This window comes from Balaenoptera physalus, assembly GCF_965194825.1.
Source record: "Balaenoptera physalus genome assembly, chromosome: 13".
NCBI classification, from domain to species: domain Eukaryota; kingdom Metazoa; phylum Chordata; class Mammalia; order Artiodactyla; family Balaenopteridae; genus Balaenoptera; species Balaenoptera physalus.
The window spans coordinates 95,534,698-95,561,812 of NC_138892.1; the positions used below are offsets into that span (position 1 = coordinate 95,534,698).

Consider the following 27,115-nt stretch of genomic DNA (forward strand, 5'->3'; position numbering starts at 1 on the left):
CCTAATCCTGGCTAAGCGACTGTCACTTCTTTACTTGTCAGTTTTAGCCTCACCCCATTCTTCTTGTATTTTAGATAAGAATTAAAATGCCCTGTCGGAATTATCACCCCTTCCTGCCAGCATCAATGCAGAGCAATGGCCCACTTCCTTGAACTCTCCCCAAATCACCAAACACAAGCCCAAATCCTATGTCATTTCTGACACCCTCTAACTGAGACACCTCACAGTTCCCCTGGTGAGTATTCTTCCTTATTGCAGCAAGTCAGTAAACCCAAATTTATTCCTGGTGATCTTTGGCTGGAGAGGCCTGAAATCCCTAAAAGATACAAAGACAATAAATGGAATTCTATTTTTTAGAGGCAGATAACAACTCTAAGCCAGGTTCCAAGCCATTCATTATGCATTCATGGATAATGTAAATGTGTTAAAACAAACCCAAAACAGCTGTGAGATCCTTAGTTGGAAAACCAGAATTAGGACAGCCTCCTCTAGCAAACATTTTTGCAATATATCTGACAAGAATTTCTCAAGGACTTTTTCTAAAACTGGCCTGTTGCACAGTACTAATCTGGAATTAATCTCTACAGTTTGAACGTATGTCAAATTGGCAGCATTCAGAGACAGTAGGGATGGAATGCAAAAAGTGAGGTTTTTTTTAATGAAGAAATGTTGCTAAGTTTCACTTTGTGGACTTCCCTTTTAAATTTATTGCTTTCTGAAGTATCCATCCTTAAGGTAAGGCCTCTCAGCTCTTTGGACCACTACTACATTGGAATCTCCCAAAAGTTTTTTTCCTGAAACAGATTCTAGGCTTCACCACAGCCCTACTGAATCAGAATCTCTAGGACCTTGGAATCTGTATTCTTAAGATTCCCTCAGATCATGTTTATGCAAGCTAAATGCAAAGAATCACCAACCTAGAGGCAGAGAAACTATGCACGCAATCTGGAGCTAAAGACCAAACTGGCTCTTACAAGAGGAAAATTGTCTTTATTATATTCTTTTAACCCATTTTGCATGCCATTCCTTTTTGTGGATATGTTTTTAAATAAAAAGTTACCAGATAAATTACTTATCTTCCCACCCCCACTTCTCCTTCAGTGAAAATTAAAGCTCTAAGAATATGTCATATTTATCTTGAAACCTCAAGGACATACCTGGCCTGGGAGACAGGAATAATCCAAAAGTTAAAGGCCAAAGGGCATGAACTATTGGGTTGGCCAAAATGTTCATTCAGTTTTTTCTGTAAGATGGCTCTAGTGGCACTTAGTTGTCTTTAACTTCATGCAAAACAATTCTGTGGGACTTCCCTGGTGGTGCAGTGGTTAAGAATCCGCCTGCCAATGCAGGGGACATGAGTGCGAGCCCTGGGCCGGGAAGATCCCACATGCCGTGGAACAACTAAGCCTGTGCACCACAACTACTGAGCCTGCACTCTAGAGCCCGTGAGCCACAACTACTAAGCCCGCACTACACAACTACTGAAGCCTGCACGCCTAGAGCCCGCACGCTGCAACGAAGAGTAACCCCCGCTCGCCGCAACTAGAGAAAGCCGGTGCACAGCAACAAAGACCCAATGCAGCCAAAATAAATAAACTAAAAAAAAAAAACAATTTTGTTAGATTGTGTGTGACAGCTGTCCTATCAGCATGCATTTAAAAAAAGACATCAAAATTGCTGAATTTTTGTATACCCATTTTAATATTGAAGATGGAAGAAAAAAGCAACATTTTTGGCATAATATGCTTTATTATTTCAAGAAAGGTAAAATGCAACTGAAATGCAAAAAAAGATTTGTGCAGTGTGTGGAGAAGGTGCTGTGACTGATGGAACATGTCAAAAGTAGTTTGTGAATTTCTCCCTGGTGTATGCTCCACAGTCGGGTAGACCAGTTGAAGTTGATAGTGATCAAATCGAGACATTAACTGAGAACAATCAACGTTATACCATGTGGGAGATAGCTGGCATACTCAAAATATCCAAATCAAGCATTGAAAATCAATTGCATCAGCTTGGTTATGTTGATCGCTTTGATGTTTAGTTTCCACGTAAAGCAAAAAAAAACCTTCTTGACCATATTTCTGCATGCGATTCTCTACTTAAACGTAATGAAAATGTTCCATTTTTAAAACAAATTGTGACAGGCGATGAAAAGTGGATACTGTACAATTATGTGGAACGGAAGAGATTGTGGGGCAAGCGAAATGAACCACCACCAACCACACCAAAGGCTGGTCTTCATCCAAAGAAGGTGATATTGCATATATGGTGGGATTGGAAGGGAGCCCTCTATTATGAGCTGCTTCCGGAAAACCAAACAATTAATTCCAACAAGTACTGCTCCCAGTTAGACCAACTTAAAGCAGCACTCGACGAAAAGCATCTGGAATTAGTCAACAGAAAACACATAATCCTCCATCAGGATAATGCAAGACCGCATGTTTCTTTGATGATCAGGCAAAAACTGTTACAGCTTGGCTGAGAAGTTCTGATTCATCTGCCGTATTCACCAGATGTTGCATCTTCAGATTTCCATTTATTTCGGTCTTTACAAAATTCTCTTAATGGAAAAAACTCCAATTCCCTGGAAGACTGTAAAAGGCACCTGGAACAGTTCTTTGCTCAAAAAAGATAAAAAGTTTTGGGAAGATGGAATTACAAAGTTGCCTGGAAAATGGCAGAAGGTAGTGGAACAAAAGGGTGAATACGTTGTTCAATGAAGTTCTTGGTGAAAATGAAGACTGTGTCTTTTATTTTTACTTAAAAACCAAAGGCACTTTTTGGCCAGCCCAATACTTGTGTTCGCTTGGTCATACGCCCAGGGCCTACTACAGTATTTGTTAGATGAATGATCGTATATTACTGTTTGTGCTACTTTCTTATAGTGCCCACTGTTTTAACAAGTCCAATTTTATTCGACTGTAGTCTTTACGATTTCTTAGAGCAGTCACTCACAGGCTCCTTAGGTAAAAATTCACTTAGATTATGGATTGTCAACAGTATTTCTAAATCGGATGGGGGAAAGTGTAGAAACAGGGAGGACTAGGGGAGAGTATGAATATTAGAATCAAAATATTTCAGAACTGCAGAGAGACTTCTAGAACATCTAGTTCCTACTTCATGGTGAAATAAGAAAAATAAGAATTATACTGCCTCTTTTATGAAGTTTTATTCAATTTAAAGAACAGTCCTGACACTATGCCCTTCACTACCAACTTGGATTTTAAAATGACCTTTCTTTCATGAATATTGTGCTGGTAGATGTTTTCATAGCCTCACTTGTCAAAATTAGAGGCAGACCACTCAGTCTTGCCACCGACCCCCACCTAACACCCCCTGCCTTTTTTATCTATTTTTCCACCAAATCCCAAAGTTGGGGAATCACTGATAAATACATAACACTAGCTAATATTAAGTTCTTCATATGAGTTAAGCCCATTCCATCAGTTATTTGATCCCTCCCCACCAAATCTGTTCAAACCCAGGCAATATAACCTACAGACCACACATTTACTGTTCCGACTATTTCTTTGAAGCCAAACTCATTAGACAAGTCATTTAACCTCTGAAATAGTTTCCCATATGTATAATGGAGATACTACCTATCTCCACTGGGTTATTGGAGAGATTAAAAAGTAACAGTATTTTAAAACCAAGCAGAAAATCTAACATAAGGCACTTAATAAATACTATTTCTACACACATCTGTAAACTTTAACCAGTTATTTTCCACTTGATCAAGTTGCATTCTCTCATTAATTATATAAAGTGATTCAACCTATAAAGTATGGTTACTGTTCATTAGCTATCATTTAGATGCACACTCTGGCCTTGTTTCCACAGGTAAATTTGTTAGATGCCTCATTTGTTTCTTCAAGAACTCTGTTGATTTTAAAGTCACACTGATCTAGGTGACACTATGTCACACTGGCAATTGTGCATTCCTATAGCTAAGCAAAGAAAAGCTAAGCCTGTCTGAGAATGTCCTTGCTCCAGTAATTCTTTTTCTTCAGGAATCCCCCTAGTGTGAGACCCACATGTAACTCAACAGAATCACTGTTTGTCTGAAAATATTCAGGTGTAAAACATAAGGTTCCTACAAGAGAAATATTTTCCCTTGGTCTGCATTTTCAATTCCCCATTTTGTTGCTCCATCCTGAACAGTTACATCCATTTGCCTCCACCTTGGTCTCAAAAACAGGCAGCTAAATGAATAATTCCATTGAATTTGAACTATTAAAACATGTAACCTTTAAGTTATTATGGTACATCTTTACTATTTTGTAGACATTAAAACGAATGTGTTCAACTTTTCTTTACTGACACGAAAATTTCTCAAGAGAATTGACTGTACTCAATCCTGGTTTCTTAGAAGAAACCTCTAGATGACACGGAGATGCAATGATTCGTAGGGTAAATTACTAAAACTTAGGCAGGATTTGAGCTACCATGACGTTAGGACATAAGAGAGGAAGCACCAGAGGAGGAATGGGAAGCAGGGTGGAGATGGGGAGACTGTATCACACAAGCTGAAGTCCTCCTAGTTTATTGGATCTCAAGTCCGATGAAGCTGTACATGAATTCACTGGAGAGGCAAGTGCTTTGAGTAGGTTCCGGCCACGTCTGACTCTTCAGTGGAGAGAATGGTCTGCTGCATAACTGAAAAATAATCTTACTGGTCTGGTAAGATCTGGTGCTCATTTAGGGACTTGTTTCAACATCTATTGAGCACTTATGATATACCAGCCACCTTTCTAAGCAAAGCAATATTGGTGAAGACAAAAAATATACGAGGTCATTTCAGACAGTGGTAAGAACTCTGAATAAAATAGGGCAAAATAGCAAGTGACAAGAGGGTCACAGGACTTGAGACCTGAATCACAAGAAAGGGTCAGCCATGCATATATTTAAGTAAGAGTGGCTCAAGTAGCAGAAATAGCAAGCCAAGTAAAAAGGCCTTGTGAAATGAAGCCACTGAGGCTAGAGCAGTACAAGCAAGGGAAAAATGAAAAGTCACAAAGGCAGCAAGAGTCAGAAAATAGTAAAAACATGGTATGATAGGAAGACACTACGGATTTAAACAAGACACTCAGCCTCTTCAAGTCCTAAAGCAATTACCCTTCCTACTGTGTAGAAAATGGATGGCATGAGGGCAGGGTGAGGGAGTAGGGGCAAGAGGGAACAGTTAGGAAGGCACTGCAGCAGTCTACGTGAGAAATAGAGGGAGCCTGGCCTAGGGTGGTAACAGTGGACATGAGGCAAGCACAGACTCAGGAGAACCCACAGAACTTACATATAGACTAAAAATAGGGATAAGAGAACAGACTCAAGGACTTTGTCTTTCAGTTTAGGCAGTGCCCATTATCAGAATGGGTAACAAGTTGAGGGGGAAATAGGTTTGGTTGAGAAATTAAGATTTGTTTTCCACAAGTCTTAGATGCTTACTAAAGGTTAAGGCAGAACATCAACTATGCCATTAAACTCTGGTGCTCAGGGCAGCAGGCTGGATATACGAATTTGAAAGATTTCAGAAAACACTGAATCCCACAACGAGTTTTCCCTTTGGAGAGCAGAGCTAGAAACTACAGATCAGACCTGAAGCAGAAAAGGAGGAATTGGTAAATTCAGAAGCAGTCAGAAAGATTTAAGTAAAACCAGGAGTGTGACAGAAGTTGCAGAGAAGTGAAGAAAATAAAGTATTTCAAAAACAAGGAAGTAGACAACTACTGAATGCTGCTGAAGGTTTAGTAAGATGAGAATAGAAAAGTGACCACTGGGTTAGAAACACGCAGGACACTTGAGACTCTGACAAATGCAATTTTCGTATATATATACTTGAACTTTTTGCTAAATTTCTACTATAGGATTCTACCATTAGAAGGTCTGGAAAACAGACTAATGGCCCCCCAAAAATGTCCATATCCTCATCCCTGGAACCTGCGAATGTTGCCTTACATGGCAAAAGGGACTTTACAGATGGTATTAAGGATCTTGAACTGAGTTTATCCAGGTGGGTCCAATGTAATCACAAATGTCCTTTTAATAAGTGAAAGAGGGTAGCAGGAGACTCAGAGATTTGAAGATGCTATGTGGCCAGCTTTGAAGACGGAGAAAGGGACCACGAGCCAAGGAATGCCAGTGGCCTCTGGAAGCTGGAAGAAGGAAACAGATTTTCTCCTAGAGTTTCCAGAAGGAATGCAGCTCTGCCAACACCTCGATTTTAGCTAACGATCATAAGCAACTCTTATTAATCCAGCAAAAGCCAAAACCTAAAATGACTTGACTGGGTAACCAGAATCTAAAAACCTAAGAACTTGACAATTAATACAGTACGGTCAACCAGAGATCTGACCAACATGAACTCGCTAATCACACAAGTATAAGCTATGGTATGACAGAGCTCCATGGCCTGAAATTCTTCAACTCATAAACTTAAAACAACTGTTACAGATTTCAAGCTACATGCCACCCAGTGATGGTGTTAAGTATGCATCTGTGTTTTCTTTTGACTTTTATGAAACCTGAATAGAAGAAACTTCCTTTGGTCATAAACTTCATAAATACCAAGCGATTTCAAAATGCCAATCTGGTGCATATAAATCTCAACTGTATTTAAGGTAAGTCAGACGAGGATTAGAGTCTGTGGTACACTGACAATACTGCTGCTGCAAAGCAGAGAACCAGGCACGTAGCAAGTTGACAAGAAAACACCCTCACGCTGCGAGACCCTGTGTGAATTATCAGCTGCCTCTCCCCACGACACACCTCTCTTGGCCCTCTAAGGCAGTCACAGCCTACTGTGCTTTCTGCCAGTTTACCAGAAATCCTCAAAAACTTATTTTGGGGTTGGTTATTCCTTTGAAGGAAAGTTATCAAGGGTCATTCACAAGATAGAGAAAAAGCAATTTGGCAGAGATGTTATTCATTTCTCTAAAGTATTTCCAGACTACTAGGTTCAATATATTCCTTCCATATTAAAAAATAAATGTATCACAAATCTAAACTCAGTTGATTCATTTTATTAAAAGGTTGGTAAAAAAAAAAGGCTTTCTGAATACCACCTGAACTTAAAAGGATAAAGGAAAACAAACATTGCAGGTCTACAATTACCCCATTTTTATAAAATCTTTCCTATCTATCTGCATACACACATTCAGAGGTACACTCATGTGTGCTAATGTTCACTCAATTTTAATAGATTTTTTCGGGGTAGTGGGATTTTGAGTGATTTTTCTGCTATCTTTCTGCTATTTCTGAATTGCCTTTTTTTTTTTTTCTTTTAACCAGCAAGTATCATTTAAATAAGCCATTATTCTGAAAGTTTTTTTTTAAAAGGCAGGTCAAGTATCCCTATCCAATCTAGGAGGAAGAAAGGTATATACAACCCTACCAAAGCACATAAAAATTTCAAAACTCCAGTACAAGTAATTGAATTTCAAAATCAGGAAACAATTTATGTTCACTACAGATTCTTTAACCGGGTTGTCTTTCGATATAGTTATGATGTAGAAAAACTTTCTGGCAATTTCCATTTATAAAACTCAAACCTATCAATTTTTCCCAAGAAACAAACGCAGTTTTGTTTTAGAGGCATTTTATTTAGACAACTAAAAACAATTAGATGTTCAGAAACAGTGTACAATGAAAGAGAAATCAAACCAGTTACTTTATCATGTATCCCCCTCTTCTTTATAACTAAAGCAAAAAAAATGGCTTTCTGCTTTAAGGGAAAAGTCAGAAAAATAAGCCAATATATTTTCCCTCTTCATAATAACATAAACAGCTACAAGAAATCTACCTGTAATAAGAGAAATTGGATGTCGGTTTGCACATATTCATTAAAAAGACAACAGACCATCGTACTACAAGAGTATAACTCCATCTGCCTTCAGCTGATACTCTTGTGTTTTCACTTATAGGTATCACCAAGTTGGTTAGTTCCAGCACTGGAGCTAATTCATATTCCTCATTATTTACTGCTCATGTTTGCCTTAAGCAGAGAGTAACTCTGGAGGCTGATGCTTTTCTCTGTTTGTTTTAGTCCATAAGTTGTGTACATCTGCCTGATGCTCAGGCCTTAACTTCAGAAGTTGAACTATAGATGGAATCTGAATTCTCTGAAGCAATTTCTTCTACAATTCAAAAACAAAAAGTCACAATAGTCAATTTAAGAAAGGAAAGAAGCAACTCTACATTTCTGTGAATGAAAAAGTTTTTAAAGCATGCTGATGAGGGGAAGCAAAAGAGAACAGCACACATGCCACTAATGATGAGCTCAGGCCACTGAAAAAGCAATGAAGAAAGAGTTCACACACTTCCCATCAAACTCTTCCACACCATAACTTAACCTCCAAGGGGCCCCTCTTCCAGGCTAAATTTTCAGTGACTTCAACTACCTAATAAACACTGAATTAAAGTCAGATCTCTGAAAGATCTGGCTCCCTCCTTTATTTATTCCAACTTCAAACATTATTATATGATCAGAGCGCATTACAATTTGTAATTCTAGATTTGGGGAAGGGCGCTTGGTATGTAGTAAGTGCTTAACAAGCGCTAAGTAAAAACTACAATTGTAACTATTTATTTATTTTGGCATCTGCCTCCTAAGTTAGACACTAAGTCCTGTAAGAGTAGCCTCATCAGTCACGTCCATAATACGTAATACATCTCCGTGGCTACTACCATGCAGTAGGTATTTAAATATTTGTCTTGTAAACATGTATATATAAATATACACATATTTAAACTTTCTATTCTTTAAGTATATGTTCATACTGAATAAATTCCCTTTGTCAATGAGTAAGCTAACATTAACACTTCAATTTTCAATCCACCAGGACTCTACAGAAGTTAATTGTTAGTATTTACCTAGCTCCTCTTCCGCTGTCTCTGGAAAACTGATCTTCGGCTTTGCCAGCTCACCACTATCTTCTTCTATGAAAACAAAAGCAATGATGATTATGTGAATTATAATATCACTAGCAATTTCTAGCATTTAACAAGCAAGAAGAGTACGCCAAGACTATGCCAAGCGATGAGCTACGAAGCATGAGAGGAACAGCTTTCTTAATAATTGTGATTCTAAAAAAGTATGTCTTTTAGATTCATACTTTTAGATCCATACTACAACTACTCTGGGATCAATAACTAAGTATTTTTATTAAAAAACATGTCTACTAGTAAGAATCACTAAGTAGTAGTATTCAGAGATTAAATACATTTACTTATAAGTTCTTTATACTGTCCTCTAGCAAATTTTGAATTAGGTGTATTCCATTCACCAAATGATCTAGGGTAAAAATTTAGGAACAGAATATATTGTACAACAAAAAAATTTAAACCAAAGAACACAATGGATGATTTATTAGTCACGGGCTTCTCTTTGCTGTAACCATATTATATACTTTAAAATCTATAAAGACAGAAATGCTGAAACAAAATTAACAATGAAAAATGATACAAAATCACGAATAAAAATTCTTACCAGGAAGCACACATTTCCAAAGGCCGTATGTTTTTCCTACCACAGTCTGCCATAGTCTCAATGTTCCATCTTCAGAACCACTAGCATAGAGTTCTCCGTCAGGACTAAACCTCACACAGTGAATGGGACCAAAGTGTCCTTTGTAGGATTCTGAAAAAGAAGAGAAGGGCTTTTAGATAATTTAATACTTAAACATGACATTTAAGTATTGATACACTAGAGAAAATAATTGTCTACATTATTGGGAAGATGTGAAATTCATGACGGCAAAGTCAAAGAACTATACCTAATTGAAAATAAAGTGATTCTCATCACAAACTGGTTCATCATGTCTACAATATCTCTGTAAGATTAGTCCTTTGCAATCCTAGCACACACTATGGTTTCACACTGTCTCTAAAAAAAAAAAAATACAAAAAACTGAGGCGTCATGTCCCAATAAAAATAAAGAAAGGGAGTAAATGAAAACCCCTCTAAAATCTACAGAAAGCAGATCTAAAGTCTGTGAATTCAATCCCCATTTCCAAATCCCAAACTCACTGTCTGTTTACTAGGGAACCAACTCTTATTATGCCTATAGAGAGCCACCAGATGGAGCTCTTTTACACACTCTGCCTCTTAATTTCCCAGCCGTCTACCTAGAGTCCACTAGTCGTTCTGTCACACAGAACATGAAGATATCGGATCAGTGCTGATCCTATACGGAGTTTAAAGAGAAAATGTACAGATTAGTAGCGGTGTTGTTCTGTTTAAGGCATATCCTTAGTTATGAACTTTTCTCGCTTACTTTCTAATGCCTTATCACCTTATCAGTTTTCAAAGCTGTTTACTAGACCAGTGATCCTGTTCTGCCTCCATGTCTATTCAACTCAAGGACACTCACGCATTAGCTTCCCCCAGAGAATATCATGATCATGTTATCATGAGTGTAAAAAATTATCATGAGAATAGAAAGAATATGAGATTTTTGGAATAAGAATGTCTGGGTCCAAGGTTCAGTATTCACTAATTGTGACCTCAGATACCAGGCAAATAATTTACTTCTCTTTTTCAGAGAATAAAACATGTGGCCAAAACACTCTAAAACTCTGAACAGTGACATTAAATAAGAACAATGGCAAAGTCACTTATAGGGACTTCCCTGGTGGCGCAGCGCTTAAGAATCCACCTAGCAATGCAGGGGACACGGGTTCAATCCCTGGTCTGGGAAGATCCCACATGCCACGGAGCAACTAAGTCTGCGCATCACAACTACTGAGCCTGCACTCAAGAGCCATGAGCCACAACTACTGAGCTCAAGTGCCACAACTACTGAAGCCCGCGTGCCCTAGAGCCCACACGCCGCAACTACTGAGCCCGTGCTCCGCAACAAGAAAAGCCACTGCAATGAGAAGCCCGCGCACCACAATGAAGAGTAGCCCCAGCTCACCACAACTAGAGAAAGCCCACGCACAGCAACGAAGACCCAATGCAGCCAAAAATAAATAAAATTTTTTTAAAAAGTAACTTACATGCAAGCAATAAAGGATGAACCATAAACAATTAAAATAGATTCTATTTAGTCTATTCACCAAGGTTCGATTTACCCAACCCAAATCCATCAGTTTTCCCAAAGAAACAAAACATAAAATTGTCTTTTATTCTTTGTGTATAATTCTAACAAGCTGAAGTTCATTGGATGGTAAAGCAAGACAGCTAAAAACAAAGTAGCAGCTAAAAACTTGGCTGAGGTGTTAATCGCTGAAACCTAACATTTGATCAAAGTACCTACATCATTTTAAGAAAAAGTGGACAACTCACCTAATTCTTCTCCACTATTATAATCATACTTATAAAGTTTAAAATCTTCACCCCCTGCAACAAGAAATTCTTTCTCAGGATGAAGAGATGCAGAATTGATGGTTGCAGGAGCTTCAAAAGACTTAATTGGGTCCAAACTAGAAAAAAATTTAGATATTTATAAATTTTTAATATTTAATAAATAATACAAGGAAACAATTATACATTTAAACTGTTCCTAAACTCTGAAACTCAAGGAATAATCCAATATTCATTTGGTCAAACACAGTGATGTTAAAAAAAAAAAAAAAAACCCTCTAGGTGTGCAAAAAAGGGAACCCTCCTGCACTGTTGGTGGGAATGTAACTTGGTGCAGTCACTATGGAAAACAGTGTGGAGGTTCCTTAAAAAACTAAAAATACAGTTGCCATATGATCCAGCAATCCCACTCCTGGCATATATCCAGACAAAACTATAATTCAAAAAGCTACATGCACCCCTATGTTCATAGTAGCACTATTCACAATAGCCAAGACATGGAAACAACGTAAATGCCCATCAACAGATGAATGGATAAAGAAGATGTGGTACATATATACAGTGCAATACTACTCAGCCACACAAAAGAATGAAATGATGCTATTTGCAGCTACATGGATGGACCTAGAGATTATCATAGTAAGTAAGTCAGAAAGAGAAAGACAAATACCATATGATATCGCTTACATATGGAATCTAAAATATGACACAAATGAAATTACAAAACAGAAACAGACTCACAGACACAGAGCACAGACTGGTGGTTGCAGGGCAGGGAGGGAGGGATGGAGTGGGAGTCTGGGATTAGCAGATGCAAATTATTATATAAAGAATGGATAGCAACAGGTTCTACTGTAGCGCACAGGGGACTATATTCAATATTCTGTGATAAACCATCATGGAAAAGAATATAAAGAAAGAATGTATGTATATGTATAACTGAATCACTTTGCTGTACAGCAGAAATTAACACAACCTTGTAAATCAACTACACTTCAGTTTTTTAAAAAAAGAGTAAAAACACCAAAAAAAAAAAAACCCTCTAAATAATACTAGCAAAAAAATAAAAAATTCAGAAGGATACTATGCCCAAGTGGAGTTCATCCGCAAAATACAAAGATACTTCCACAGAGGGATATCCACATTTTGTGCAGTGAATGCCTTCCTGAAAATGACTGGGCTGGCTAATTAAAACAGTAGGGCTAACATACTGGGATTTTTGCTTTGAAAAAAATTTAATTCTGCATTGTCTAATTTTTCTAGGACAAGTATGCATTATCTTTGTAAACAGAAAAAGTTTTTACAGTAAGTAATTAATATAAAGGATTATTTGTATATTATTTTCAACTGCTGAGAATTTATAAGTTTCTGCAACAGGAAAAAAACCTTTAATACTGTGAAATATAAAACTGCTAAAAATGGATCAGTTTTTAACTATCAGGCTATAAAACAATAACTAAATCTGAGACTACAGCTACATAACAAAAATCAATGCGTAACAGTAGCTTCACCTGAACATCAATGAGTTTGGACATCGGCTCTTTTCCAGTCTAACCCTAAAAATCCTGAAAGGCTTCCAACACACAACATCAGAGTATTTCAGCTCCGAAATGTTGCCATCCTACTCCCATCATCACACACTACAAAGCATGAAAAATTAAGGCTGACTTACGCAGGATCACTGAATAGCAACTTTTCTGACTTAAATGTTAGAATATTTAACAGGCCAGCAAACCTCTACCACCACCATTTCAGGCAACGTTCTACAACAGGGCTGCACGCTGCCCAAATCCAGAAGCAATGAACATAGCTGTACAATTTAATGGTTCTGAGCAATAACATTATTATTATCAATAACATTACTATTATTATCAATTCACTGTGTGTGTATGAACTCTTTTACATTCTTAATTGCTCATCTCCATTATGACTGCCTTCTCTTTCCTTCTGCCATTCAGTGAAGCTTAGCTCTGCAAGTGGCCCTTTAGAGAAAAGGTTAGGACTGCTGGTCAGAGTATAATGTGGTATATTCCTTATGGAAATCAAGTAAGTGGCATGTTTCCTAAGAACTTTAAACACATTGCCACCCTTTGTTTTGTTTGTTTCAAACTAGTTTATTTAGGGGTTCCACTTTCACTCCTCAATACATTTTATGTATTTCTCACATGCTTCTTCACCCATTAGTTCATCTAATTCTGAAGGGTTTACTCAGTGTCGTCTTGATCTTCACAACAAGATTTACTGACAAGTCCTGGCTTTTCTGCAAGGGCTTCATTAATTTCGCTTACTTCTCCTAATAGAGGAGAACAGAGTTCACTAGCAGTTTTCACACTTTACAAAGCACCAAACTCATCTTGTTTGTTCAACTTTGTTCCAACTTCAGGCAGACTACACTAAACAACATCTCCCAAAGCTTCCTGTGAAAAACTGCTGATTCCCACTGTTCCAACACCATTTTCTGTTGTCATGTTTCTCTGTGAATCTACCCACTGGAGAGCAGACTGCACAGCGTGTGGAAGGCACCCACCCAGGGCAGTGGCAGGCAGGATGGGGCAGGTGACAAAGCAGCACGCAGGCTGCAGACTGCTCCAGCCATGACATTCCTAACCTTTGAACTGATAATTCTACTTACAGGATTCTCTTGTAAAGAAACATTCAAGAGATGTACCACAAATCTCACTGCAGTGTTAAAACAGGGGAACTGATACATGATTTAGTGTAATCTATGATGCAAAGCACCTAGTAAAACTGTTTGCAAAGAAGTTTAATGGCTAAGAGTATTTTAGAATAAAAAAATAAAAATTATGCTCATTAGGGTACTAGTAACTAAAGAAACAAACCAACACTAATACATACACACACACACACACACACGAAGAAAAAAGACTAGCAAAAAAGACAGCTACCACGAATCTTCTGGCTGTAGGACTGTAGGTTTTTAAAAATTATATTTTCCAAATTTTCAACATCAACATTTAATACATTTATAGCCATAAAAATTAAGTCTGTTTTTAAAAAAATCATCAGGTCTATACCATACTTGGAAGCAGAAAAAAAAAATCACTAATTTCTCTGAAATTTTAAAGTGAAATAAATAGCAGAATCACGATCACAGAGGTTTTATAGAGTAATGAACAATATAAACTACAGCACCAGTCTAGTGATTCTTTTAAGAAAAATACTGATTAAAAATTGGTGAATTTTACCAATAAATGTCCTAAATATCTGGAAATTAATTTGATTAATTCCTCTGATTAAAGCATACCAAATTCTTAAAAAACTCATTATTACTGGGTATGGAAACACTTCCCTCCATATTACATAGTATAGGCCAAAATTTGCCTTTAAAAGAGTTAAATACCTTAGCATATGCCTTCCAATTTTTAAGTACCTTAAACTGCCCCTGTATTACCAGAAAAGGAAATGAAGGTATTTCTTAGACATACCTTACTGCACTATGAAAAGCAATAGATCGTCCATAAGTTATTACCAACATCTCTCCCTCAGGAATATATTCCATACTGCTAACAGACATATTAAAATTTAGAGATTTCACTTCTGTCATAGTAGCATGATCCCAAAGGCTGAAGAAAAAAAAAAAAAAAGAGGACAGTAAGGAGGTATTTACTCATTTAAGAAAAATGCTTATAGCTTAAGTTACACCTGCAGATTAACCAATGAAATAACCACAATTGTAAAACAACCTCTACTCCAACTCATAAATTACAGATGATACTGAGAAATTTTGGGTTCCCATAAAACATCAAATTATTTGGTAGCTTGTCGGTGAAATCAAAACTAATACTTTAAATATACTTCCCAAATGATTCAGCAAAACTGTGCTATTAAGACACTCCTAATCTTATCAATTTCAGCGTTGCTCTAAATAAATGGTTCTTACACTCGATTTTTGTGAGTCTGATAGTTATCTTTCCACAGAAAAATAATTAGGTGTCAGCTCACAAAACTGTGTATAGGGCTTCCCTGGTGGCGCAGTGGTTGAGAATCTGCCTGCCAATGCAGGGGATACGGGTTCGAGCCCTGGTCTGGGAAGATCCCACATGCCGCGGAGCAACTAGGCCCGTGAGCCACAATTACTGAGCCTGCGCGTCTGGAGCCTGTGCTCCGCAACAGGAGAGGCCGCGATAGTGAGAGGCCCGCGCACAGCGATGAAGAGTGGCCCCCGCTCGCCGCAACTGGAGAAAGCCCTCACACAGAAACAAAGACCCAACCCAGCCAAAAATTAATTAATTAATTAATTTTTTTAAAAAAATCAATGCTTAAAAAAAAAAACTGTATAGAATTTCAGGGGTTTACTGGACACCCTATGGCCAGCCTGCCCACTGACCCGGGTTAAGAGCATCTGCTTATAAAGGTGTCAGTAGTCTTAACTGTCTTGTGAATTCTGCTCTATGTTTATAACAGTAAATGGATAGCTTCAGAAAAATCTGACCCCTGCACAGCCAAAGTTGTAATGTTCAGACACAATGCTTCCTACATAGTAGTTATAAAAAACTTTCAAATATAAGCTCTAAGGTCAAATATTTTTCAAACTTTAAATTATTAAAGAAAAATTACTTACCGAACAGTTTTATCATCAGCTGAAAGGATCTGTTGATCCTCACTGCACCACAGAGCCTTTTTAATACCAGAGGTATGACCACTGATTTCCTTAGGTTCTTTAGATGAAACAATTTAAAATACATTTGTTAATATTTGATTTTTAAAACTAAGCAATATTTGAACAACTATGTAAAAAGAAAAGGAAAACTATGTTTTAAATTAGACTGCAACTTTTCAAAGCCCACCACAATTTAAACTTGATGTTTACCTAGGATACATTCAGTTTTTCTATACTGAAACAAAAATGTATCTGCATGACAAGGAACCCAAGAACTATACGTGCAGATGGGACTGAATACACCACTCCCTCCAGCCTACTTTTCTGCTTTTGAAAGCATTGTTGTACTTCAGTGAAATAAAAGAATAACTAAGGTGGCATAATTTAATAAGAATATGGACCCAGGAACAAGACAGCCTGAGCTAATTCAAGTGCTATCACTAATGCTAGGACCCTCTTCCAAGCCACTGTTGGCAGAGCAAAGCATCAAAAAGGTGGGAACCTGTCTCTGTTCGAGACTTTCCAAACACTTAAAAAACAAAACAAAACCACTTGTTACCTCTGGGCAAAAGGAGAAGTTGGAGGCAATACCATTCAACACAACTTTGACTTTGGGCAAGTCACTTAACCTTTTGAAGACTACATTTCTTCACTTGGAAACTGGATTAACAACAGTTACTATACCTTGGATTTGAGTATAAGAATCAAATGAGAATATACATTCAAAGTTTCTTTTTTTTTTTTTTGCCTTTTAAAAAAAATACAGAGTTACTAGAGGTATTTCACATTAAATTCCCCCAAGCGACAATATCTCTATTCCCAAAGTTCTCTGTGTGGGAATTTGGAGGCTGGCCAGTGGTGGATATGTCCAAAGAGACAACACTACACCAGTACTATGATCCCAGCTTACTCTTTGGCTGCATGATGTTTGAGTGGATAGCAAGAGCTGAATGCAAAACACAGACAGACACTGCTATCAAGACACAGATGAAAACCATGCACACGTTACAGCAGCCATCATCTAAAGTTTCTAATCGGGTTTCTGACAGACAGTAAAAGCTCAGTTAATTGCTCCTTTCCAATGCAAGACAGTGGAAGAGCCACTTTCAAAAGGCAGCTTTGAGAAAGGTAAAAGAAGACGAAATATGTCTACCTGAGCCCTGAACTATCTTGCTGAGTCAGATAGATACACTGATTCAGTGAGGTCAGAGTAGTTTGCTATGTTTTGGCATAAAGTTATTAGAGAGAATGAAGAAAAAAATTACCAGGTGCCAAAGGATAATAATCCACAAAGGTAGTTTGTTTCCTCACCTTAGAAGTACTTTTAGAAAAGATATTTCGAGAACAACTGCTTAATTTCCAATGTAGCTTTGACTTTCTTACAAACTTCTAAAGTTTATTGAGTTATGAATAAACAGTAGTACCCAAGATACAAAATTTAAGAACCCAACTAATATATAATAAATAAAACAAAGTTCTTTTTGTCATATTTTGGTAGCTTTTAAAATACATAGTATGTGACTAGAAAAGCACTGAAATACTACAAAATAGAGGTGAATGTCTGACTAGGGAAGAAAAGGTATGTCTTACAACTTCTGTGCAATGAGAGAATTCATAAAGGAAATGATAGATTTTACCACCCAATTTTTTAAAATGTGCATACCATAAACCTCACTGACAAAATTTAAAAGCAAATGACTAAAGAGAATACAATAAAGAAACTTTAAAATGAGTAATAAAAAGATGTACAGGTACTTAGTTCACAAAAGAAGTAGTACATTAAAATGGTATTCAACAGTATTTTAATCTCATGAATAACTTTTCAAGTGCACATTAATAAGACAGAATCATTTTTCTTCTATTAAATTGGCAAAGATAAAGCTAGTTATCAGTGTTTGCTAAAACAAGTTAGCCATAGATACATTTTTATACTTCACTGGAGGGCCCCTTGGTAGTATCTATCAGTGGCTTCCAAGCGTACCTCCTTTTTGTCCCAACAATTCTATTTCTATGTAGGTATCCTACAGAAACAATTGTGGAAGTATATGCAACTGTAAGGATGTTGAGCACAACACTGCTTATAATCTTTAAAATTTGTAAATAACCAAATAAGCCATAATAGGAGACTGGCTAGTTCACTTATCCACAGAATAGAGAGCCATACAGTCATTAGAAAGAATGAATAGAATATTTAAAGACATGAAAAAACTATTACAGATTTTTAAAATTCTTCTGAATAGCTAATATACCCATGTGGTTAAAAAATCTAAGTATGCATACACACTGAGAATTCTTACCCTTCTCACCTTCTACAGATAATAACCACTCCTAACCAAAAGGTAGTTAACACTGTTACGTACCTTTTTAGACTTAGTATCATGATAAAAATTTACCATGATAATTTTTTAAATTGTAGGAAGGCTATATAAGCACAATGTAGTAAATAAATCAATATTTCAAAAGATATCTGCATTAAAAAAAGAACTGGAAAAACATGAACCAAAAGCTAAAGACGTTATCAGCAATTAATAATGCTGGATGATGGATTATATTTTAATTTTTTTCTTTGTGACTATCTTTATTTTCCTAATTTGAGTACTAAATATGAATTCCTTTAATCAGGAAAAGTTACTTAAATTAAAAGAAAACAAAACCACAAATACGTATAAATTACACTTACCTGCTTCAGGTTTGTTCAAGTCATATATGCGTAACAGTTTATCCTGTCCCCCGGTTAACAAGTAATTACTGTCCTGAAAACACACATAAGTAAAATCTTACTAGATTAAAGATTTTAAAAGCTACATCTCTTTGAAACTTCTTCAACACCAAACAGAATCCAAATAAGGCTCACAGATGTCACAAGGAGATGCATACAGACCAATTACTCCTGAGAAAATACTGTACAGCATTTATTTTTCTCATAATAGCCAAAGCCCTGTAAGCTTCCCAGTTCAAATGTCATACCACCTCCACACGGCTTCTCTTAGTCGGCCCTGATCCGGCTGCCTACTGAGGAGTACATCTGTGATGATCTCAAATTTATCCTCTCCCTTCTGAAAGTGGCTGGGAAACATTATTTGGGCTTTTTAGATGTTTGTTGCTATTGTTGAAGTACTGATACAAGAGTTCCAGGGTTCTTAAAAGCCTCATAGGATCAACTAAGACAAAATACAGTTGAGCTGAACAACGAAGGGATCAGGGGACCCACCCTCCACACAGTCGAAAATCCACGTATAAGTAATAGTCAGCCCTCTATACATGTGGTTCCTCCTACGTGCAGTTCCTCCACATCCGCAGATTCCACAACTGTGGACCATGTCATACTGCAGTATGCGGTATTTATCAGTGAAAAAATCCATGTTAAGTGGACCTAGACAGTTTAAACCTGTGTTATTCAAGAGTCAACTGTAAAGGTGTACGGTTTAATCTACAGTCAAATCAAATATAAGCCAATGTACACCAAATATTCCCCCAGAAAACCAAATATACAAACCAATCAAATATAAGACCACTGTCATATCCTATAATAACAGCAATTTAACTTCCTAAAACAAATTCCATTTTCTGATACCTGCGTAAAATCCACAGACTTGACAATGTGTTTATGAGCCAGGGTCATCAATTCATCTCCTGAGACAGCATCCCACACTTTGCTAAAAATGAAAAGTAAAATTAAAAGATAAACATGGTAATTTTGACAATTAATTACCAAATAAGTTAGATATTTGAAATGTTATATAACTACATTATAAGGTAAAAACGATATAACAATCTAATTTTGACAATGGAAAATATCAAATTTTAAGTAAACAAGTTTCATGAACCAATCCATCCTTACTTCCATTTTAGCCTGTAGCCATAATATCCTTTTAGCAAGACTGTAAACATTTTAACCAGTTCAGTTTCACCTTTCCCATTATTTTCTCTATTCTTTACTCTCATGTACATGAGAAACAAGAAATGAAAAACAAGAAATCCTTTAAAAGAATTTTACAGGAGAATGAAAAGCCTTGACAGAGGTTACATGAAATTTTAAATCAAGACAGTAGAGAAGAAAATATTCTCCCCATCTCTTCCTCAAAGGTGACTCTTAAATTCTCAAATCCTAGTCCAATTAACTTCCACACAAAGTAACAGCCTTTGATTACATAATGCTAATGTTGAGACGATTTTAAATCTCTCAACTGTTATTTTCCCTAACCTATCCCAACCCAAAATATATATGTGATTACACACACATACATATGTGTGTATATATGTTGGGGGATAATGATGAAATAATAGTTCACAAAAATACTGTAAGGGGTTCCCCAAATAAAAAAGCTTTAACAGTAGAGAAAAAGAAAAAAAAAAACAATTCATTTTAGGTCAGAAGAGGTCATTGAAAAGTAAACAAGAAAACTTTCCACGCAGGAAAAGAAACTGTTATGAGGAACAAGCTACGCTCCCTAAAGATTTCCATTTTAATGTAACTGACATTTACTTTTAGGAAAGAAGTGAACAATGAAATAGTGGAGAAAGAAAAACAGAGAAAAGCAAGGAGTATCTTTTCTTCATTTACTCATTAAACACACAATAAATACATCAAGTATGTCACTCTAGACTCAGTACTAGGGCACAAAAGGGAGAAAAAAAATGATCCCAAAGAAAGTTCCTGCCTTAGTAGAGCATTAGCTTTAGCTGAGATGAAAAAAAAATCCATTAAATAATACATTTAAGAAATATAATTAAATGACAAACACACATGACTATAGAAACACAAACAAAAAACACACCACTAATTACGCCAGAAAGTCCAGAAAATCTAAACATAAAAACCTGTAGCCTTAAAGAGCACGTAGAAATATGCCAGGGGAAAAAAAAGGGAAAGGCCATTGTAGATAAGCATTAATAGCATGTGCAACGGTAAAGAAACATGAACCATCTAACAGGAATAAATGCTGATGATGCAATAGAAATTGTAAATTTCTTGCAAATTATATACTTGAGTCATGAGTGGCTGAGTAAATATGTTCTGAGAGAAACAATATCAACTATGAGTGGTACTGCTACTAAACTCTCAAATATTAATTTCTCTTTGCACAGGAAACCTGTTCTAATCTCTCCCACTTCCAATTCAACTCTCTTGGTCCAACGCTACTTTCCCAACCTCATTTTGTATTATTTCTCCTTATCTAATCACACCAGATTATAGACCATTCCTCAAACAAGCCATGTATTTTCTTCCAGGCTCCTCTGTCTTTGTTCATATTGTTCTATTAAGCATGTATTTTACATTCTCAGCTATCATAGTTCTACTCATCCTCAGGGTTCATCGCAAATGGTATCTTTTCACTAAACCTTCTATTTATCTCGCCTCCGTTAACCATTCCTTTCTGTTTTTTCCTTTTACTTTTGTTTACATATGCTTACTCTTAATCACAGGGAAATCAGTGATAAGAGTTCACAAAGATTAGACTGCTGCAATAACAGAAGGCGTCAAAAGTGAAGAAAACATCAAATATACCTGAAATCTCTATCCTGTTCACATGATGCCATGTCTCAAAGGAACTCTGGGCAATGTCCTTAGAAATACTAATTTCAAGTATATTCAATCATCTTCCCCAAACTCCTTAAAATCTTAATATGCTGCTTAGACCATGTCCACTCACTGGTGAGGAGGAAAGCACCGGTGTGACTGTAGTAGTATCATCCAGAAGGCCCATGTATCTAGCTGTTTTCCTCCTATTTGGCAACACTAGTAAAACTGAGTTCGACGCTCTCGACAGAGCATGTTCTAGTCACTTGTACTAGATCTACTTAAGCACTCTCTGGACAGAGCACAGGCATCTTCTTTACGTTTGGCACTCTCCAGATGAAGACAGTAGAGGGACTGAGAAGAGGATCAGGAGATGTAGTGCTAACATTAGCTCTATGAATTAAAAGATATAAAGAGGATGGTGTTTCAGGGACAGTGTACACATCAGCTGACTCGACTGCCAGAATTACCTCAAGTTAACATTCTAAACTGACCCACGGACCGGCTCTGCTGAATGTATTTTCTCCACAAGAAACAGGAACAAAATTATCCTTTAGATAAACATGAAATTAATGAATTTTCTGAGAAACCTAAGAATGAGGGAACAAAAACAATCACCTAAAAATAATTTATACCAACTATGATTAATCAGGTAAGCTGGGGAGCTCTTTAGTTGGGTCAAGTTCCATAACAGCAGACCCCATACAAGTCATTAAAAGAGAAGAATATACATAAAGAATGCACACACTCCCACACCTCACAGACAGACACAGAGCAATTGAAGGGTAAGACTCAGCGTCCATTAACCGAGTACCTACTATGTAACAGACACTATGCTAGACTCCAGGCATGTAAGTGGTGAAAGATCTCTCTGATTTGCACCAAAATCAGACTTACACTAATTTTACAGATGTGAAAACCGAAGTTTAAGAAGCATCCCATGATCAAACTGAAAATACACAGCATGGCTAGCACAGGAACTCAGGCCTGGCTAATGTAAATGCTTACATCTTTCCCACTATATGATGGCACCTGAGAGCCTTAACTGAGGGGGAAAAAACCCAAAACTACTCCCTCTTGTTAGTTAAATCTACTCAAACTTTCTTGCATGAAACCAAAAGGTTTCATGGCTTTAGCACAGAAGTTCCAAAATAACACATGATTTTGGTCTAGTAGGGGTGGTAGCTACCAGTGTTACCTTACACATGTAACACTTACATAGTTATTAGATTTTAGGCAATATTCTAAATATTAGAAACATATCAACTTATTTAATATTCACAACCAGAGGTAGGCACTATTACTATTCTCATTAGTATAGATGATGAAACTGGAAAAAAAGAGATTAAATAAAGTTCACAAGGTCACAGAGCTATTAAAGGATGGAGCCAGGGTTCAAACACAGACAATATGGCCCCAGCATTCATGCTTTTAATAACCACTTGTAAACATAGACCCTGAGACCTGAAACGTTAAGAAAGCACAAAAGCAACACTCAATACCCATACACAGACATGTCCTCAAATGAATGGTTTGGGCTATTAATGCTGTTAGTGACCTAAACACAGATAGCTGTGCCTCTGGCAGCAAGGTAAAATCCTGAATACTCTTTTCAGAACTCTCTTAAGTATTTAAACTGCCATATTTTTCACACCCTTTCCTCTCTCCATTTCAGAGTAATTATCACATGAACAGTAATTTCTATCTAATGCACTTTATTCTTTTCCAGAGGACTGGCATTACAATTTGGCTAAATGTACAAACCAGGAGTCTTCACGGATTTTACAGAGATGGGCATCCTTCCTAACAAGCTTTTGCACAGGTCTCTTAAAGATGAGAACAAGACCATCTGTCAAGCAGGAGGAGAGAAAGCATTTTGCTCATGTAATTAACATTGTTAGGGCCAGATAACACAGAACTGAGACTAACAGAAATATATTTGTCCAGAACTGCAATTCAAAAGCTTGTCTCTTTTAATGCTAATGTCTACAGTGTCTAAGATCTTGTTACATTTATTACCTAATTATATTTAACTCAAAATACCACTTTATTAACTATTAACTTACCACCAGACTGGGACCTAGTTTCAATAATGACATTTTTAAAATCCACTTACCAAATATCTTAAATCTAGAGCTTTTAATTCCAATTTTCTATCTCTGTTATAAAATCAATGACATTCATTCCCAATGACAATGTTCCTACTGGACTGAGCAAAAAACAAACTTTGGAGGAGTTAAAGGGGAAAAAAAAAAAAAAAAGCTGAACTCATGGCAGACACAAATGTCTTAGAAGCAAAACCAAGATCTATAATTCGCCCATTCTTTATCCTTCTACTTTAGAAAACTTCCTTAAGTTATTTATTTGACAAACATAAAGTACTGAACAAACCAGGTATACAAAAAAATATAAAACATGGCCCCTGGCCTCAAAAAGCAATGACACTGACATCAATAAGTACTGTAAGAGCCAGAAGTTTAACACAGGGAACAGTGTGAGCAAAAAGAAGGAATGGGCACCTTCACCCTCCAACACTCCACAAGTCTTCCTTGTCTGAGAATCACTTTTACTTCCTATTTTTCACCTCCCATAATTAACAATCAAAGGAGTCTCTGTCACATTATAAGCACACATGCTGACATCTACAGCAACATTTGACCTGAAGCTGTTGACATTAAAGGACTGACATAAAACCAAGCAGTTCCTTATTTTATCAGAATTTCATACAATCACAATAGGGCAGGGTGCAAAGCCTTACAATGGTTATTCATGAACATAATAACATCTATTCATTGAAGGCACAGGAAAAAAGTTCATACTGACATTTATAACTTTTCTTACTGCTCTCTCATCATCTCAAATTTAATCCCACATAAGCATGGGATTATATCTCCCTCTCCTTATTTTAAAAATTTTATTTTTAAAAACTTACATATAGTAAAACTAACTCCATGATATAGAGGTCTACGAGTTTCAACAAATATATAGTCATGTATCCACCACTCAATCAATCTGCCTTCATTTTTCATAATAAACTTAGTATGTTTAATTTGCTTAATACAAAGGAGCAACAAACACATTTACAATTGCTCCCTAGTGTAAAATTCTGTTAAAGAAAAAAAAAAAAAAAACATCAACAAGACCACTTTTACTCTCCAGAGCCTCAAATCTATTAATAGAGTATTACATGTGCAATAGCCCTTGACATTGCCTTCCTTAGTTTAAGCATTTAAGTGCCTGCTAAATCACAAACACAATTAGGAACTAGAGGTACCAGGGTTATATATGACACATGCTCAGATGGGGAAAGTGGGTCACCGCAAATCACTTTAATAACATACACAAACGCAAAAATCAGAATAGGTAAGGTGTATTCTTGCAACAATATTAGTATAACTAGACTGTGGGGCATACGGCGTGCAGTGCCAGACGACGATAATGATGAACTAGGATGAGACCAAATTTTCAAGAGCCAACAAGTGAAATTTAACCTTTAGGCCAGTGGTTAAAGGCTGCACATCAGAATCACCTAGAACTTCAAGGAAGGAAAAGAACTGATGTTCGGAACTGCACCCCCAGACCAATTAAATCAGAATTTCTAGACACATGCATGTGAGTATTTTAAAAGCTTCTAATGTACACCCAAGATCATGGAGCACTGACAAAGCACAGGGAAGACAAGAAGATCATGAGATAGAGAAGTGACATGATGATATTTGTATCTGTGTTCAGGAATACAACTGGCGGCACCAGGGAGGATGAACACATGGGAAAGGACAAGTGGTAGGGACCTGCACTAATACGGCAGTGGCCGAGGCATAAAAAACAACGTGGTCAGGAAGCATTCTGCTGGTAGAATCAACAAAGAAGATGATAATCTAGATGGAAGGGAAAAATCAAGAATGATTTAGATTTCAGTCTTAAAAAACTTAAAAAATGAAGAATAATTGAGTTGGGGAGTTTTAAATATGTCTAACAAAAATGAGAGTGAAATTAGGCTAAAAACCTGGGGTCATTAGCCCTAGGAAGTCATAGGAGTTAATGATACCACTCAGCCAGCACATGTGGAGCAGTATTTGCAAGCATGACCACCAACATTCATTATCTGAAGTGTCTGTTAATAATGCAGATTCCTGGGTCCCAACCCAGACATACAGAATTTAGTCATTTAAGTCTCTGAACATTTTGAGAACCATTTAAAAGAAAGAAGCAGGCAGGATCAGGGTGGAATTTTGGTGAGATCAAACACCATGTGTTCTATATGGCAGGCAGTGAGAATTCCATGAATAACTTTTATTGAAGTTTTGATCATTTCTGAACACAATCCACAGACAACTCCAAAGGTGGCCATTTTTGGCGGCACTTACGCTGTGAAATCTGCAGCTGCTGTAGCTGCTTTGGTGGCGTCCTTATTTAATGTTGCACCCCAAACAGCACCCTTATGACCCAAAAACGTTCCAATCCAGTCTCCTGTATCTCCCTGGCGTAGCATAGGTTTACCATCTAAAAGATATTTAAGAAGACATGTGATTTAGAAGTTTAGATTACTTAAAATCTAAGATTCAAACATAAAATGATCATATTGAAAAACAAAGTGGAAAACTGCTTTTGTTGTCTATCTATTCTCACTCACAGGAGACGTCCAGGAACGTCCAGAAATAAATTAACTGAAAAACCGAGCTGGACATTCTCTTTGGGAAGCATTTGTAATTCGGTAAGAAGACTACTGATCTGCGTCAAAACAATCTAGATTCGCGTCTTATTTTGGACAAACTTCTTAACAGTAAGCCTCAGCTTCCATTTGAAAAATGAAAAATGGAAATGAAAAATTCCATACAACAAAACAATATCCTATGAGATAATAGGAGTAGCGAGTCTTTGTAAACTAAGGTGTAAAACAAGGCCTGGCCTAGTTTCTGAATTCCCCGAATCCTTAAAAGATTATTTACGGTGTCTGTTGGCCGGGGCGTCTAGGCAAGTGCACAGTTCAGCTTCTCCAGAAATAGCAATAAAGCTAAAGTGAGAGACCTTGGTTAGGGCCATTACTTAGCAAAGCCCCTCGGCGTCAGCTGAGGAAACCCTAACACTACTCCTCTCCCCATCAGCCCACCGTGGGCCCTAACCTCAAAGGCTGCGAGAGCCGCAGTCCGCTCGGCAAAGGGGAATGCCGGCCCCAGTCCCTTTCCGCCCAGTCCCAGCCGTCAGGGGCCCGATCAGCGGCCCTGCTCACCTTTGCAAGCGCTGATCAGGAAATAGCCGTAAGGCGTGATGCCACTGAAGGCCAGATCCACCACGGGCCGCGTGTGGCCCGAGCAGGTGAGCGGCGTCTGCCTCATTGCCATGGCGGCTGCGAGCCGTGCGATCCGGCGGGGGAGCCGAGGGTCGTCTGGTCTTTTCTCTCCTCCGTGGCACCGCCTCCGCCTCCTCAAGGCCCCCGCCCTGACTCTGGGGTTGAGCCGGGAAAAGGGAGAAGGCCAAGCCGGTGGCCCCGAGGTCAGAAAGGGGTTAGGGACGGGTCAGGGAGTCTGCGACGGACGACCGACCGCCGTCGAGGGAGGGAAAGGGAGGGAGGGAGGAGAGTAGGGGAGGGGGAGAACCGCAGAACCGGCGGCCACGACCCACACCGTCCACACCGGTACCGGCAGGAAGTGACGACACCAACGACGCTGAG

The 27,115-nt window shown here is 37.6% G+C and overlaps 1 protein-coding gene across 2 annotated transcripts; it reads right to left on the minus strand.

The window, feature by feature from the left end:
- Positions 1 to 1,678: 1,678 nt before the first annotated feature.
- Positions 1,679 to 27,115, minus strand: STRAP (serine/threonine kinase receptor associated protein). Of its 2 annotated transcripts, XM_082421943.1 has the most exons (10): positions 26,675 to 27,115; positions 25,812 to 25,947; positions 19,498 to 19,579; positions 18,604 to 18,676; positions 15,885 to 15,981; positions 14,749 to 14,886; positions 11,285 to 11,421; positions 9,485 to 9,634; positions 8,869 to 8,934; positions 1,679 to 8,132 (listed from the first exon to the last, which is right to left on the minus strand). In XM_082421943.1, exons 1-10 carry the CDS (start codon positions 26,784 to 26,786, stop codon positions 8,071 to 8,073), a joined length of 1,053 nt encoding a protein of 350 aa, XP_082278069.1. In that variant the 5' UTR covers positions 26,787 to 27,115; the 3' UTR covers positions 1,679 to 8,070. The 2 variants fall into 2 exon arrangements, with proteins under 2 accessions (XP_082278069.1, XP_082278070.1); XM_082421944.1 differs by lacking the exon at positions 14,749 to 14,886.

Excerpts from the sequence above, each read along its gene's own strand:
- STRAP (XM_082421943.1), bottom strand. The coding sequence starts at position 26,786 with ATGGCAATGAGGCAGACGCCGCTCACCTGCTCGGGCCACACGCGGCCC. Across the intron at positions 14,887-15,884 it reads GCTGATGATAAAACTGTTCG|CCTTTGGGATCATGCTACTA; the intron begins GTAAGTAATTTT and ends TTTTTTCTTCAG. Across the intron at positions 9,635-11,284 it reads TAATAGTGGAGAAGAATTAG|AATCCTACAAAGGACACTTT; the intron begins GTGAGTTGTCCA and ends CTTCTTTTTCAG.